Source organism: Pseudonaja textilis, chromosome 2, assembly GCF_049901715.1.
Source record: "Pseudonaja textilis isolate UNSWEBS1 chromosome 2, rPseTex1.2, whole genome shotgun sequence".
Classification (NCBI taxonomy): Eukaryota; Metazoa; Chordata; class Lepidosauria; order Squamata; family Elapidae; genus Pseudonaja; species Pseudonaja textilis.
The window spans coordinates 143,768,257-143,780,807 of record NC_141991.1 but is presented as its reverse complement, the minus strand read 5'-3'; the positions used below and the strand labels follow the sequence as shown (position 1 = coordinate 143,780,807).

At 42.7% G+C, this 12,551-nt stretch overlaps 1 protein-coding gene across 1 annotated transcript; it reads left to right on the top strand.

Moving 5' to 3' along the window:
- The first annotated feature begins 386 nt into the window (after positions 1-386).
- LOC113443362 (sperm acrosome membrane-associated protein 3-like) lies at positions 387-8,557 on the top strand. The gene is made up of 4 exons (XM_026711542.1): positions 387-525; positions 1,349-1,507; positions 2,466-2,544; positions 8,491-8,557. Exons 1-4 carry the CDS (start codon positions 387-389, stop codon positions 8,555-8,557), a joined length of 444 nt encoding a protein of 147 aa, XP_026567327.1.
- The last annotated feature ends 3,994 nt before the right edge of the window (positions 8,558-12,551 follow it).

Sequence of the window (12,551 nt, the reverse complement as noted above, 5' to 3'; positions counted from 1 at the left end):
TTTTCTAAAGAAAAATAAATTAAAAGGTGAAAACAGTCAAATTGAAACCTGAACATAGCTTTTTGCTGATGATAACATTTCAAATATTCACTGCCAGATGATTTCCTTTAAAGGGAAGCACTGAAGCATCAAAATAAAACATGCACTTTGTTAAGTTGGCCCACGGGTGACATTTCCCATGAGTTAGAGAGCAAGCAAGGGAAAGATAAACGAATGAATGAATGAAATGCAATGGAATAAATGGATGGTCTGGCTGCTTGAATCTCTGCCTGTGAAGGTCCATAATGCATTTATCTTTCCTCACAGGCCACCTTGGAACCTCCTGCCTTTACCTTAACAGCCCTTCACCTGGGATAGTCTTCCTTCTACTCAATGTTTTTTTAGGGATGAAGTATCTTCTGCTTCTGTCTCTCCTCATATGCCTTTCAGTTAGTGTTGTGGGGAAGATCTTTGGACGCTGCGAATTGGCCCGAGTGTTGAAGAAAGCTGGCTTGGAGGGATATCGTGGATACAACCTGGCTGATTGTGAGTCCTTCATCCTTTCTTTGCCATTTTCCCACCTCTAGGCGAGAGCAATCCTATCAGTCCAGAGCTGAATCCCATTATTTAGAAATGTAATTCTATTGGCACTAGACTGATACATTTCGACAGTAACATGTGAGCAGAAAAAAGTCACAGTCCAAACTACTATAAGCTAATCTTCCAAAGAAAAGGAGAAAAACTAGATTCTTAAGTCACCCTTCAAATATTGGGATCCAGACTCCAACAGCTCCAGTCAACACGGCCAACAAACAAGGCGATGGAAGTCATAGTCTAAGAACAGCTGGTGACTTACTTATTCCCATGAACAGTTGAACCAAAACCGTTACAACAGTGGTGGGATTCAAATTTATTTTACTACTGGTTCTGTGGGCATGGCTTGGTGGGCGTGGCTTGGTGGGCGTGGCTTGGTGGGCATGGCAGGGGAAGGATTCTGTAAAATCTCCATTCCCTCCCCACCCCACTAACCTGCTTTCCAGCTCCATTCTCCTGTGAAGGGCAACAAAAGAAGACCCAGCTGATCAGCTGGGACTGAGGAGGCAGATAATAGATGGGGGGCAGGGCCAGTCAGAGGTGGTATTTTCTGGTTCTCTGAACTACTCAAAATTTCCACTACCGGTTCTCCAGAACTGGTCAGAACCTGCTGAATACCACCTCTGCATTACAATAAGCAAGGGTCTGTGTTCAGAAATGCTTAGATGAATTAGTATACCTCTTCCAAGGGCCATCATCAAGCTTTCCCTAGATCCTATGTTGTGTTAATTTGGAAAGAGTTCCAAATTGCCCGTTTTTCTTCTCCATGATACAGGGGTCTGCTTAGCCTTCTATGAGAGCCACTTTGACTCGGGGCTTGTGGACCATGAAGCTGATGGCAGCACCAGTAATGGCATCTTTCAGATTAACAGTCACTTGTGGTGTGAAGACTACAAACACAGGGAACCAAATGCCTGCCAAATGCATTGCAGCGGTGAGCTCTCAAGTGGGTTGGCTTCAGTTCTCTACAGTGACATTTAACTGGGCTGCCTGGCGGCCATATAAGAAAACGTCACTAGGATCTAGCTCAGCCTTTACTGTTAGTTTTTGTTTACAATTACCACTCAGTGGGTAATTCTTCCCTTATTTATTGCTAGGAAGTCACTGATCTGTGCATACCGGTCAGTGGGAAGACTGAATGGCTCAAGATATATGACATGGAAAGATCTAATAGAATTATTATCTCCCATTATTAGAAGATGCTTGGATAAAAGCAACACTAGTAGACTATAGAGAACTCACAAGCAAGCTTTACAATTTTTTTTTTCCTTGCATGCTGGTACTCTGTGCCAGATAGTCTAGGATAGGGGTGTCAAACTCAAGACCCGTGGACTGGATCTGACCCATGGGCTGCTTAGATCTGGCCTGCAGGGCCACTCTGGAAACAGCAAAGGAACGGCCCACGGAGCCTCTGCCAGCAAAAATTGAGTTTGGGGAGGGCTGCGGGAGGTCATCGTGGCCAAAATGGGGTATGGGGGGGGGGCTGCACGCAGCCCACCTGAGCTCTGTTTTCACTGGCAGAGGGCTGCAGGAGGCTGTTGCAGTCGAAAACAGAACTTGGGAGCCCGTTTTCACAGGCAGAGCGCTCAGGCACCACAGGCACCCTTGACATGAGTGACCTCAGGCTGGCCATGCCCACCTTGGACATGTCCCCCCCCTCTCCGAGGTCAAATACAACCCTGATATGGCCCTCAATAAAATCGAATTTCATTGGTTCCCTGGTCTAGGAGCTGCTGTAAGGGTGAGATGTGCTGAACTTTAGATTAAGCTAGAAGGCCTCCCTAACATAGCATCCTAAGCAAATGGTTGAGGAAGGCCCCCAGGAATTCTATAGCTCTGAAGGAACAGGAGCTACAGTTCAGTGCCTGATACCGTCTTCTCTGTTATTACAGATCTGCTGACGAGTAATATCAACGACGATATCGTCTGTGCCATGCGGATTGCACAAGGACCCAGAGGCCTGGGATCTTGGTAAAATCATTTGGGGCAGGGGCAATGATCCCTTTTAAGACAGGCAAGCAGATGCACAAAGCATGATACCTTCTAAGCAGCAATTGGGCTGGTCTGAGCATTCCTGGGCCAGCGAGGCAGTGATTTTTGAGGGGTGGGTGGGGGGGGTGGGGGAAGTGCACAATATACTTTATGTATAAAGCTCTCTAAATTATTACTTTTTTAAATGAGAAGTTAATGTTTTTATTCAGCTGATTACATTATTGTGCACAAATTACATCTGCGAATCAAAACAATTAAAAAAATAATTTAAATAGGAATGCTTGAATTTAATATTTTTTAATCAAATTTATCAGTGATTATTTTTATTATCAGCATGACCAATTGTTGATTCTTCATAGTTTTTGTTGTTTTTGTCACTTTTCCAGAAAAAAAGTTATTATATCTATTAAGATGGATAGATATGGATAGATGGATTTTATATCCTTTATAGTATAGGTCACATTTTAAGCAAACACTGATTAAAGGTGACAAATTCAGAATCTTTGCATACTTACACACCCGATTTTGAATTTCTTCATTCCCAAATATATAATTTTGCTCTTGTAATGTTGGTGTTTTAAATGCAACTCACTCTTTCAGTTCGGCATCCAGATCAGTGGCGGGATTCAATCTTTTTTACTACCAGTTCTGTGGACGTGGCTTGGTGGGCGTGGCAGGGGAAGGAGAACGTAAAATCTCTCATCAGAGGTGGTATTTGCCATTTTGAACAACTCAAAATTTTTGCCAACGGTTCTCCAGAAGTGGTCAGAACCTGCTGAATACCAACTCTGATCCAGATGGTTACATACTTACTTAGAAATCAGAGAACAGTATCACTACTCCAATGCTAGTAATAATGTTTTCACTTTGGGGCAGATTTCCTATCCTGGCCTTAGCAAATTCCAAAGCCTCAACTAGTGTAATGCACAGTATACAGTATTTCTACCAATTCAGCCAAAACAACATTTTCAGCTGCAGTAGCAATGTACCGTGTTTCTCACAAAATAAGGCTGGGCCTTATTTTTTTTTTGACCCCCCCCCTCCAAAAACAGCTAGGCCGTCTTTTCGGGGGTGACTTAATTCCCCCCCCTTGCATTCTCGGGCAGCAACGGCTTGGATGTTGACCTCGGCATTGGTGGGGCGCTTCATATCGGGAAACCTTCCGCCACCTTTGCTTTCCCTTCTCCCCGTGCTGCCGCGGCGTTTAGAGCAACGCCACGGCGTTTGGCGCAGCCATGCGTGGCCAGCCAGGTCTCCTCCCTGCAACTGGAGTCCGGCAGAGACACTAGGCTTCAGGCGCTCCTGTCGCCGCCTTCCCTTCGCCTTCGAAGGCAAAGCCAATTCTTTTAAAAACGACACCCTACCACCAGTACGACAAAGCCTCCCCTGCCCAAGAGGACAGCCCAACTCCACATAAGGAGGCGAATCTCCCGGGGCCACAGCGCAGGATCGGCCCACCCCAGGAGAAGTGCCCAGCCGCCATCCCTGCCTGGCACTGGGCAGAGCACGAAGAGCTTCGCCTGGGGTGCCCAGCGCAGCTGATAGGCGGGCCCTTCTGCTCAGCGGTGGAGCTCCCGCCAAGGCAGCGAGCACCTCCCCGCCGGACCCTCCACTCATCCCGCCAGAGCCATGCGGACCCAAGCTTGGCTTCCTTCCCAAGTCCCTCCAGCTGCCCGAGGCAGTGATAGTGCCTACCCATCCATGGACAGGGAGGCAAGGCAACGGCCTGTTCTGTGTCGTCCTCCAAGCTGAGCCCCGCTGAGTGAGCGCCTCTGCCCAATGCTCATGCTGCTGCAGCGTTTGGAGCTGCCAGCGCATTTGGAGATGCGTGGGGATGGGGACAGGCTGGGCGAGGGGAGGAAGGGACAGGCGGCTTCGGGCTCTCTCTGCCAGACCTGCCGGCCAGGGAAGTAGCGCTGCTGTCGCCTCACCTCTCTGTCCATGGACAGGTGGGTGATATCACTGATAGATAAAACCCAGACTTTACTAATTGGAATCTTGCTACTTTCACCTACCATTAATGTGTGATAAGAGACATTCAATATCATTCATGACATTTTGGAAGACAACATGGTTAATACACGCAACAAATTCCAAAGTATAACTTTTGCAGCCCCATCTTTTTGGAAGTGTAGTCCAATTTGCTATGTGATTGTGGGTGTTTTGCACTAAAGCATTCATGGAAATGGCAGACCAAAGTCTGAACTCACATTAGTATTTCACTTCCTTACTAATTGTTTTATCCATTGCCTTGTTGAATTTTTCATACTTTGCACATTTCATCCAGAAGGGATTCTTTTTTTTTCATTGCAATGTCTCTTTAGGCAATCAATTTTTACGAATGCCATGACTTTCGACCAGCACAATCACAACTAAATTTGGTTTCTGCATGTGACAGTCATACTATATACCACTATCTTCAGTGGAAGAAAATGTTTTTCTTAGCCTATGTGCTACAGGCTTCCTTAGCACTTAGTTGCAGTACAATTAATTAATTAATTTAGCCACGATAATTTTTAAAGTCCTGTGGTTTTTATGTTTCTTAATATCATTATCATCTTGTACAGATCTATATGCTTTAACATTTGGGTGGGATCAAAAAAACACATTGTTTAACATTTTCTTCAGCCAAGCTCCTAGGTGTGAACCTCTCCTCCCTTTCTCTCCCCTTAACTTTCCCCTTTGCTTTGATCCCTCTACCCTCTAGTGATCCATTCCTTCTTCTGCCTGGAGTCTACCAGAAGATGCTCAGGCTTCGGCCTAACTCCTGAAGGAGAAAGGCGGCTTCTCTCCCTCTTTCTCTCTCTCTCTCTCTCCCCCTTTGCTTTTCGATTTGCAAAGACATGCTTCATTAGTGCATTATCTTTGATAATGAGTAGGAAAATGAGTCTTATGTATAAGGTGCACTGGCTGTTGCGTGGTCACTCACATGTGCACCACAGACCTTGAGCATGGACATCATGATTTTTGTCCTATTTTTAAGAAAAGCCATTGATGGATTTGGGAATTGTTTGAGAAAGAGGTCTGAAATTTGAACTTGGGGGAGGGGAACCCCAAACCCCAAATAAGAGTATATATCCCATTGTCTTATGCAAGACTTTTTAAAAAATCAAGTCACTATCCAGATATCCAACATTTGCTGCTAATTCCATCTTCTGCACCTTCTGTAACCTTCTCCAACTGAGTATCTTTCTGATAGTCCAGTCCATTTAGGAGTTCTAATCAAAGCCGTAAGGAGGATAATTGGTTGGAGAAGGCTGCTTTGAATATGACGGAATGAAGCTTAGTTTTCTGGATACTAACCAAGGAATACACGAAAATACCAAAAACATAATTTGACAGACAGAAAATGCATTGCACGTATATTATACTAAAATAATGAAAGATGGCAACTTGAAGAAGAGGACAACTTAAAAAAAAATCTACAAATATCAGAATGAAAATCTCTTCTTAACTGAGTACATTTCTGAATAATATATTTGGAATTTCATACTAATCAAAACAACATAATAATTGCTGAAAATCACTAGATTTTGGGGCGGGTGTCTTTTACAGTTAACTTGAATCTACGTAGATTAATGCTCCACATATTTGATTAACGCTTATTAATTTTCAGTCCTGGTAACAGCACTAAATACTTCTATAAAATATCTAAACACTATAAATTACTCACCTGTAGGGTTGTCACCTGCAGTCAGAGCTTGAGAGAGGGAGAGGAAAGAGTGAAGGAGCAATAAAACTGTAGAATTTTTCTTATCTCTTGATTGCCATCTAGTGGTCTTATGGATTTTTTGCAGGTTAGATATGGTTGCCCCAAACTATTGTTTTAAAAACACCAACACAGTAATTGATGAAGAGAATGTCCTACATTTTCTCTTCAATATCTGAACACCATAACTTGATGCAACAACTTCACATCTCATAACACTTGCAAAAATGTCCTAGGTGGTATTTTCAACTTATGAAAATGATCTTCTCCCATTCTATTTGCAAAGCTTCTTCCCCTGGGGATTTACTTTGTGCTAATTAATTGCTAATCACACAACTGTACTGCAGGTATAGACACTGTACTGTATAGCCATAGAGTGACTACTGTATGTGCTGCCATCTAGTGGCTACTCTGAAAGTGTGGAGTCACTGAATTTGCATTTCAGCACCCGAATTTGGCAATGTTTTGGCTCATTAATATTATCCACAGGCCAGTGGTTCTCAATCTTTTCTTCATCACAGACCCCCTTTAAATATCTTTTGTGGGCATGGACCATGGCCATGGACCACCAAGATTTAACTCAAGATTTAAATCATAATATTTCTCCAAGTCTTTGTGGACCCTCTGTGGCGACGTCATGGTCTCCACCCAGGTTAAGAGCCACTGCCATAGATTACTTAACCATTTTATTTTATACCTCCAAAGAGATTGGGATTGTTATCATGTTCCCTTTCTGTTGTATCCTTCCAACTATCATATCTACCCTATGAGAAAGATGAAATGGAGCTTTGATTACTGAGCATATGGCACAGCTAAGTAGGAATTAACCCTATGGGACTAACCCTATGTTGGAGCTATTTGCAAAATTGCAACCTCTTAAAGCAGGAGGCTAGGCAGTGCTAAGTAGCCCCATCACATTTCCTTGAGCATGGAAAAATGTCTGCCAAGGAGTTTCTTTTTACTAACAAACCTCTCTTCCATTATATGGAGTCTCCCAGGCAATTAGGATGCATATTATAAGAGCTTCTCCAAAGTGTAGGGCAGAGCAAATGGGACAGGACTGATGGCAGAGATCAGCTCTTCCCTATGAAATACTCAAGACATTGTTGACAATCTAGGATAACACCTATTCTGGTTCCACACAGGCTTCTTCCATTCCCAAAGTTCCTCAGCCAAGGGAAAATATCTAGCATTCCAGTACTGCATTTGTCAAGTTGAACTATATTGGTAGGCATATATTGGCTCACAGTCCAATGACTATATCCTGGTGTATCTTTTCCCATTTGTGGTAATACTCCATGCCATTTGGATTTCTTATTTCAAACACCAATGTTTTCTGGGAATGTATAATGAAAATGCCAAGCTAGAAATGAGATTGTCTGCATCAGAAATAAAACTTTTATGATTAGTTAAATGAAAAGACACAAGTAGTTACCAAAACTAACCTCCAAGAAATTGGTATTTTCATTTAACTAATTGTAAGTTTTATTTCCAATGCAATCTAGGCATTTCTAGCTTGAAATTTCCCTTATACATCCCAAGCTAATTGTATTCTCACAATCAATATACAGATAGTCCTTGTTTAGCAACTGCTCTGTTTAATGACCATTTTGTGACAAATCCTCACCTTTATGATCTTTTTCAGGTCTATAAAGCAACGGTAAATTGAAGTAAGATTATAAACAGTTGTGGTTTCTTTTAATGACTGTTTCACTTAATGACCGAGTTGCTGGTTCAAGTTGTGGTTGTTAAATCGACTACCTATAATGGTTACAATAATCTTCTTTCCCATCTACTGAAAATTGCTTCTTACAGGAGGGATCCAGTGATCTTTAAACAAGCTTCTGGTGGTGAACTGAAGACTCATTTATTCCTTATTCTAATATTGCTGCTAGACTGAGGGGGTTGTGTAAAGTCAGACATGAAAGTCCTATATGTATGAGGCATGGATGACTGCATGTCTTAAGCATGAATGCATGTGCAGCTTTGGCCTAGCAATAATTGTGAAGCTACAGATAGAAAAACCTGTCTACCTTGCATTTCTTGGGTTGAACAGTTAAGCGTTCTTCAAGTCATTCATTGAGCTTTTGTAATTGCATTGTTCTTTGTAGAGATTATACAAAGGGTTAAACTGTACTCTTTCCATTTGTGCTATTTACTTTGGTTGAATTTGCTAATAAGATTCTCCTCTCCCCTCCCCTGTCTCCTTTGCTCAGGATGGGTTGGAAAGAAAATTGTGAAGGCCTACAGTTGTCTGCCTGGTTGAAAGGATGCAAACTATGAGACCAAGAGAAAAAAGAATGTACTGAAAGCCATGAGAATGATGAGAGCCCTGGGATTGTTGCCTTCCTGAACTTAAGCAAACCCTATCCGATAAATTTTTAAAAACCTCTGGATTGTACCTTACCAGAAGAGTGATTCTAGCTTGGACTCTTGAGAAACAGATCTTGTGGTATACAAAGCTTATTCAAGCAATGATTGAAATGACATCTATTAAAAACCCATGTAAGTTTGGACTGTGGTTTGTGATGTTCCAGTTTACAATTCATAAAAGACAAACATTGCCAGATGTTTATGTTAATGACTTTCTCTCAAAACATGTATTATAAATCTCTAACCATTTAATAAGCAAAGATAAAAAGAATTGAGTTGTTCTGATGTACTTAAGCTTTCAATGAAGAAGCAGTTAGACTATAAGGATTGGCCAAGCTTATTTCTTTGTAACCCAAGGTATCTATAGTTCCATGTGTAATCCTAGTGTTGTAACTAGAAAGTTTGAAAACTTCTGCTGTAGCAGTATTTTTAAGTTTGAGTTTAAACTTATGATTCATCAAATTCAGAATTTTGCTTTCAAGGCCACAGCTTTGAATTGGTGTTTTAGAAGTTCCATTATCTTTGAACAACTCAGTATTGGATTCTAATCTGACATCTCCCAACTAATTTGCCTAATCCCTAGATAAGGCAGTGACAAGTAGCAAATCTTAAGCCTACCAAAGCCATCCATAATTTGGTGATATTACCCAAGTTTGGGATTGTTGGAAACAGTGAAGTGACAAACCCCATTGCTCAGAATTTTACCTTGTTCTCACAATTTTAGAGGCCTTGTAATTAAATCTCCCAATTTTTTTGGCTAGAAAGATAAACCCATCCATTTCACCTTGAAAATATTTCCCATACATGTGCACATCTGGTTTTACGAATTTTTAAATTTTAAACTCAAAAAGGAAAAAGACTTAAGCTAACTAATCTAGTCTTCCTTAATACCCACCATAGTAGGAATTCTCCCATCACTAGGAAACACCAAATGAGGGTATAATTCACAGTATAAAACTGTTGCTTTTTAATTAAAAAGTTTACAAGGTTGCTTAGTGGGCTAACCATTAGAAATATGTATGAACCATTTTTCAAGCTGACACTTTGGAAAGCAATTATGATTTTCTAAATTAATAGCTTTTGTCTCGTCTCAAGTTAGAATTTGGGAAGCACTGTTCTCTTGCAAACTCCCAACACTAGTTGATAAGACCTAATAAAGAGTCCCTTCACATTTACCCCCTTGGTATATATGAGCAATTAAAACTAAACACAGGAGTTAAAAGAGTTTATTGCAATTTTATTTTATCATTTGCAACATTATACTGAAAAAAATCCAGGATACAGTTTACATTTTGCATGCAAATGCAATACAATAACCTGCTATTATAGATAAGAAATTTGATAAAAGCAAATTATCAAAATCAGGTTTGTGTTTTAGAAGTATTTTAATAAAAGTACATGCTTAATTACAAGTATGCAGAAAAGATTTTCTTCTCCATGCATTTGGAAAATCCTGATTTGGGAGCTACCCAAACAATGTAGCACTTACAGAGTTGCTTTAACATGAAAGTGCTAAAGTTTGAGCTGCACCCAGCCAGAAGGTTGTGCATCCAGAAGTTAAGCCAGGATAGCTGTCCTAGGCACCTAGAGACCACTTCATCACGGAGCACTTAGGAGCGCACATATGACACGGAAGAACTCCTGGTGAAGTTGTCTCCAGGAACTGTATGAAGATCTCACAAGATGGAACACCAGAAAGACATCCCAAGCAGTCCAATATGGCGTGAACCCGAGCCAGAGCCTCACCCAAACAATGAAGCACTTTCCTAGATTAGAAAAGAAAGTGCCCATATCTGGGCAAGGCTCAGTCAGTGAGATGAATCATGAAGATGCTTCCCTTGGCTTGGAGCTCTGCAGGCAGAAAAGACTTATTTTAGAGAACATAAAAGACTAAATGCACCTCTTGTCCATTCCAGTTTTAAGGGAAGCCAAAGCAATAAAATGCCGGGTTTGTAGTTGTGCCAGGCCCAAATCCCACACAAACAATATAGCACTTAATTGAATTTATTACTACAAGAAAGTGCCACTGTCTGCGTAGGCTTCAGGAGGCCTTTCACCCCTACATTCAGCTCCTGGGAGAAAAAGCCGACAAAACTTACGAAATAAAAAGATTTTAAAACGATGCCGGGCGCAGAGTTTCCTCGCAGGCCGCCTATTTGGGAGAGTCCTGCAAATAGCCGGTCCGTGATTGACCTCAGCCCGCAACCCAACAAATTTGTTGGGAGCCCAATGGCGCATGCAAGCTTACCATCGGTTTAGAAAGGTCGCCTACACTGGACGGTTGAAGATTTTAAAACACGTGCGAATCCGCCGCTGCTAAAATACGGAGGCAAAGTAGGCGCGACTTGACCGTCTTAAAAAAAAGTTGCGTAAGGCCGCCATTTCAGTTTTCTACCACTAGGGGAGATACATCCGAAATGAATCGTACTACTTTTAAGTGTCTGTATGGCCAATTGGGCGGCGGATGGCTCAAAGTACCTGGATTAGATGAGGGCAAAAAAAGTTATAAAAGTTTTAAAACATCCATCGCAAAGACCCTTTTGTGAGATATGACGCGTTACAATCACACAAAATCCACCGGCACGTAATGGAGACAACGTGACCAAGACGACGCCAATACAAGGAAGCACTTTCTTCTTAAGATTACAAGGTAGTGCAACTATATTGGTGGCGTCGAGGCAGCGGAAAAAGGTGCACCGCGTCCTCAATCCGTCTCAAAGGCCTGTAGGGTTTTCTTTTCGTTACCAATCCGCAAGTTGAGCTGGGATGCCCAAAAACCTTTCCACCCATGTAGCACCGATCTAAGACACTTCCTCGCCCCACAAAGACCTCAAAAAGCGTGATCCTTTGACTACTCCAGCCACGTGGTCCTCAACCCAACTCAAAAAGGGACCGACTTTCACTTTTCCATTTCCCCAGATATCCCCCCGCCCCACTTCCCAGATTGCCCGCATTATATCACCTTTCGCATCCTTCCTGCCGTCGAAAAAGCCACCATTTGCAGGAAGTGGGGCGTTTGCAAATTGAAGTCTTGTCAACATTCAAGCGCGGGCAGCAGCGACATTGAAGGCGTCTTGTGGGGGTAAAAAAAAGAAAGAATTGTGGGGGTAAGAAATGTCATCTCTGCTGGCCCGACTCTCCTCCCATTTACCAAAATGAAGGGTACCAATTTCCGCTTCCAGCTTGCCTTCACTCCACCCGGTCCCATAAATAGTTTAGGAAGGTCAAAAGATAGGTAAGCTGGAAAGATCTCACGTGTTCGGGAGATCGGAGATAACAAGCCCAGCAGCAGATCTGTTGGGACTGTCCCTGCAACCCTCCCGGCCGCACCGCCAAAACTCCCCTTTGAAGAATCCCAGGAATTTAAATTTCCCGCGTGCCTCCCTCTTCAGGCGACCCTTTCCAATTGGAAGCGTCTTCCAAAGCAGCGCCCCCCAGAGCCCGCTTCTCCGCTCTTGCTTACCAGTCGTCGCAAAGACAGCAGTAATCTCTCTCTCCCCTCTGGGATCCTATGCTGTCCACCCAGTGCGCCACGCTTTATAAAGCTTGGGACTTCTGGGGTGCCATTGGCTCGTGACTTCCCACCATTGGCTTTCCTCCTCCAATCAAGTTCAAGAGCTGTGATCCCTTCTCCACCCACATTTTCCCCTCCCCTGACCAAACCCTTGTCTGATCAAGGAGTGGATTAGGGGAAGGAGGTAAAGCAATCAAAGAGTTGATGGAGGGCAGATAGCTCAATCCATTGCTGGAGACAATGGGTCAAGCGGGGCCCCCACCCCATCCAGGAAGGTGGATGATACAGGAAGCCTCAGGCATGAATATTCCCGCCCATTCCATTCCAATGGGCCAGTCTTTCTTTAGCCTGATGGTTGAGGAATGCTTTTGTTTTACAAATATTCAGGTG

What these genes read in the sequence shown, in the direction of transcription:
- LOC113443362 (XM_026711542.1), top strand. Translation starts at nt 387, where the DNA reads ATGAAGTATCTTCTGCTTCTGTCTCTCCTCATATGCCTTTCAGTTAGT. An exon ending in TGGATACAACCTGGCTGATT is followed by an intron (nt 526 to 1,348) that starts GTGAGTCCTTCA and finishes TCCATGATACAG; the next exon opens with GGGTCTGCTTAGCCTTCTAT. An exon ending in CCCAGAGGCCTGGGATCTTG is followed by an intron (nt 2,545 to 8,490) that starts GTAAAATCATTT and finishes TCCTTTGCTCAG; the next exon opens with GATGGGTTGGAAAGAAAATT.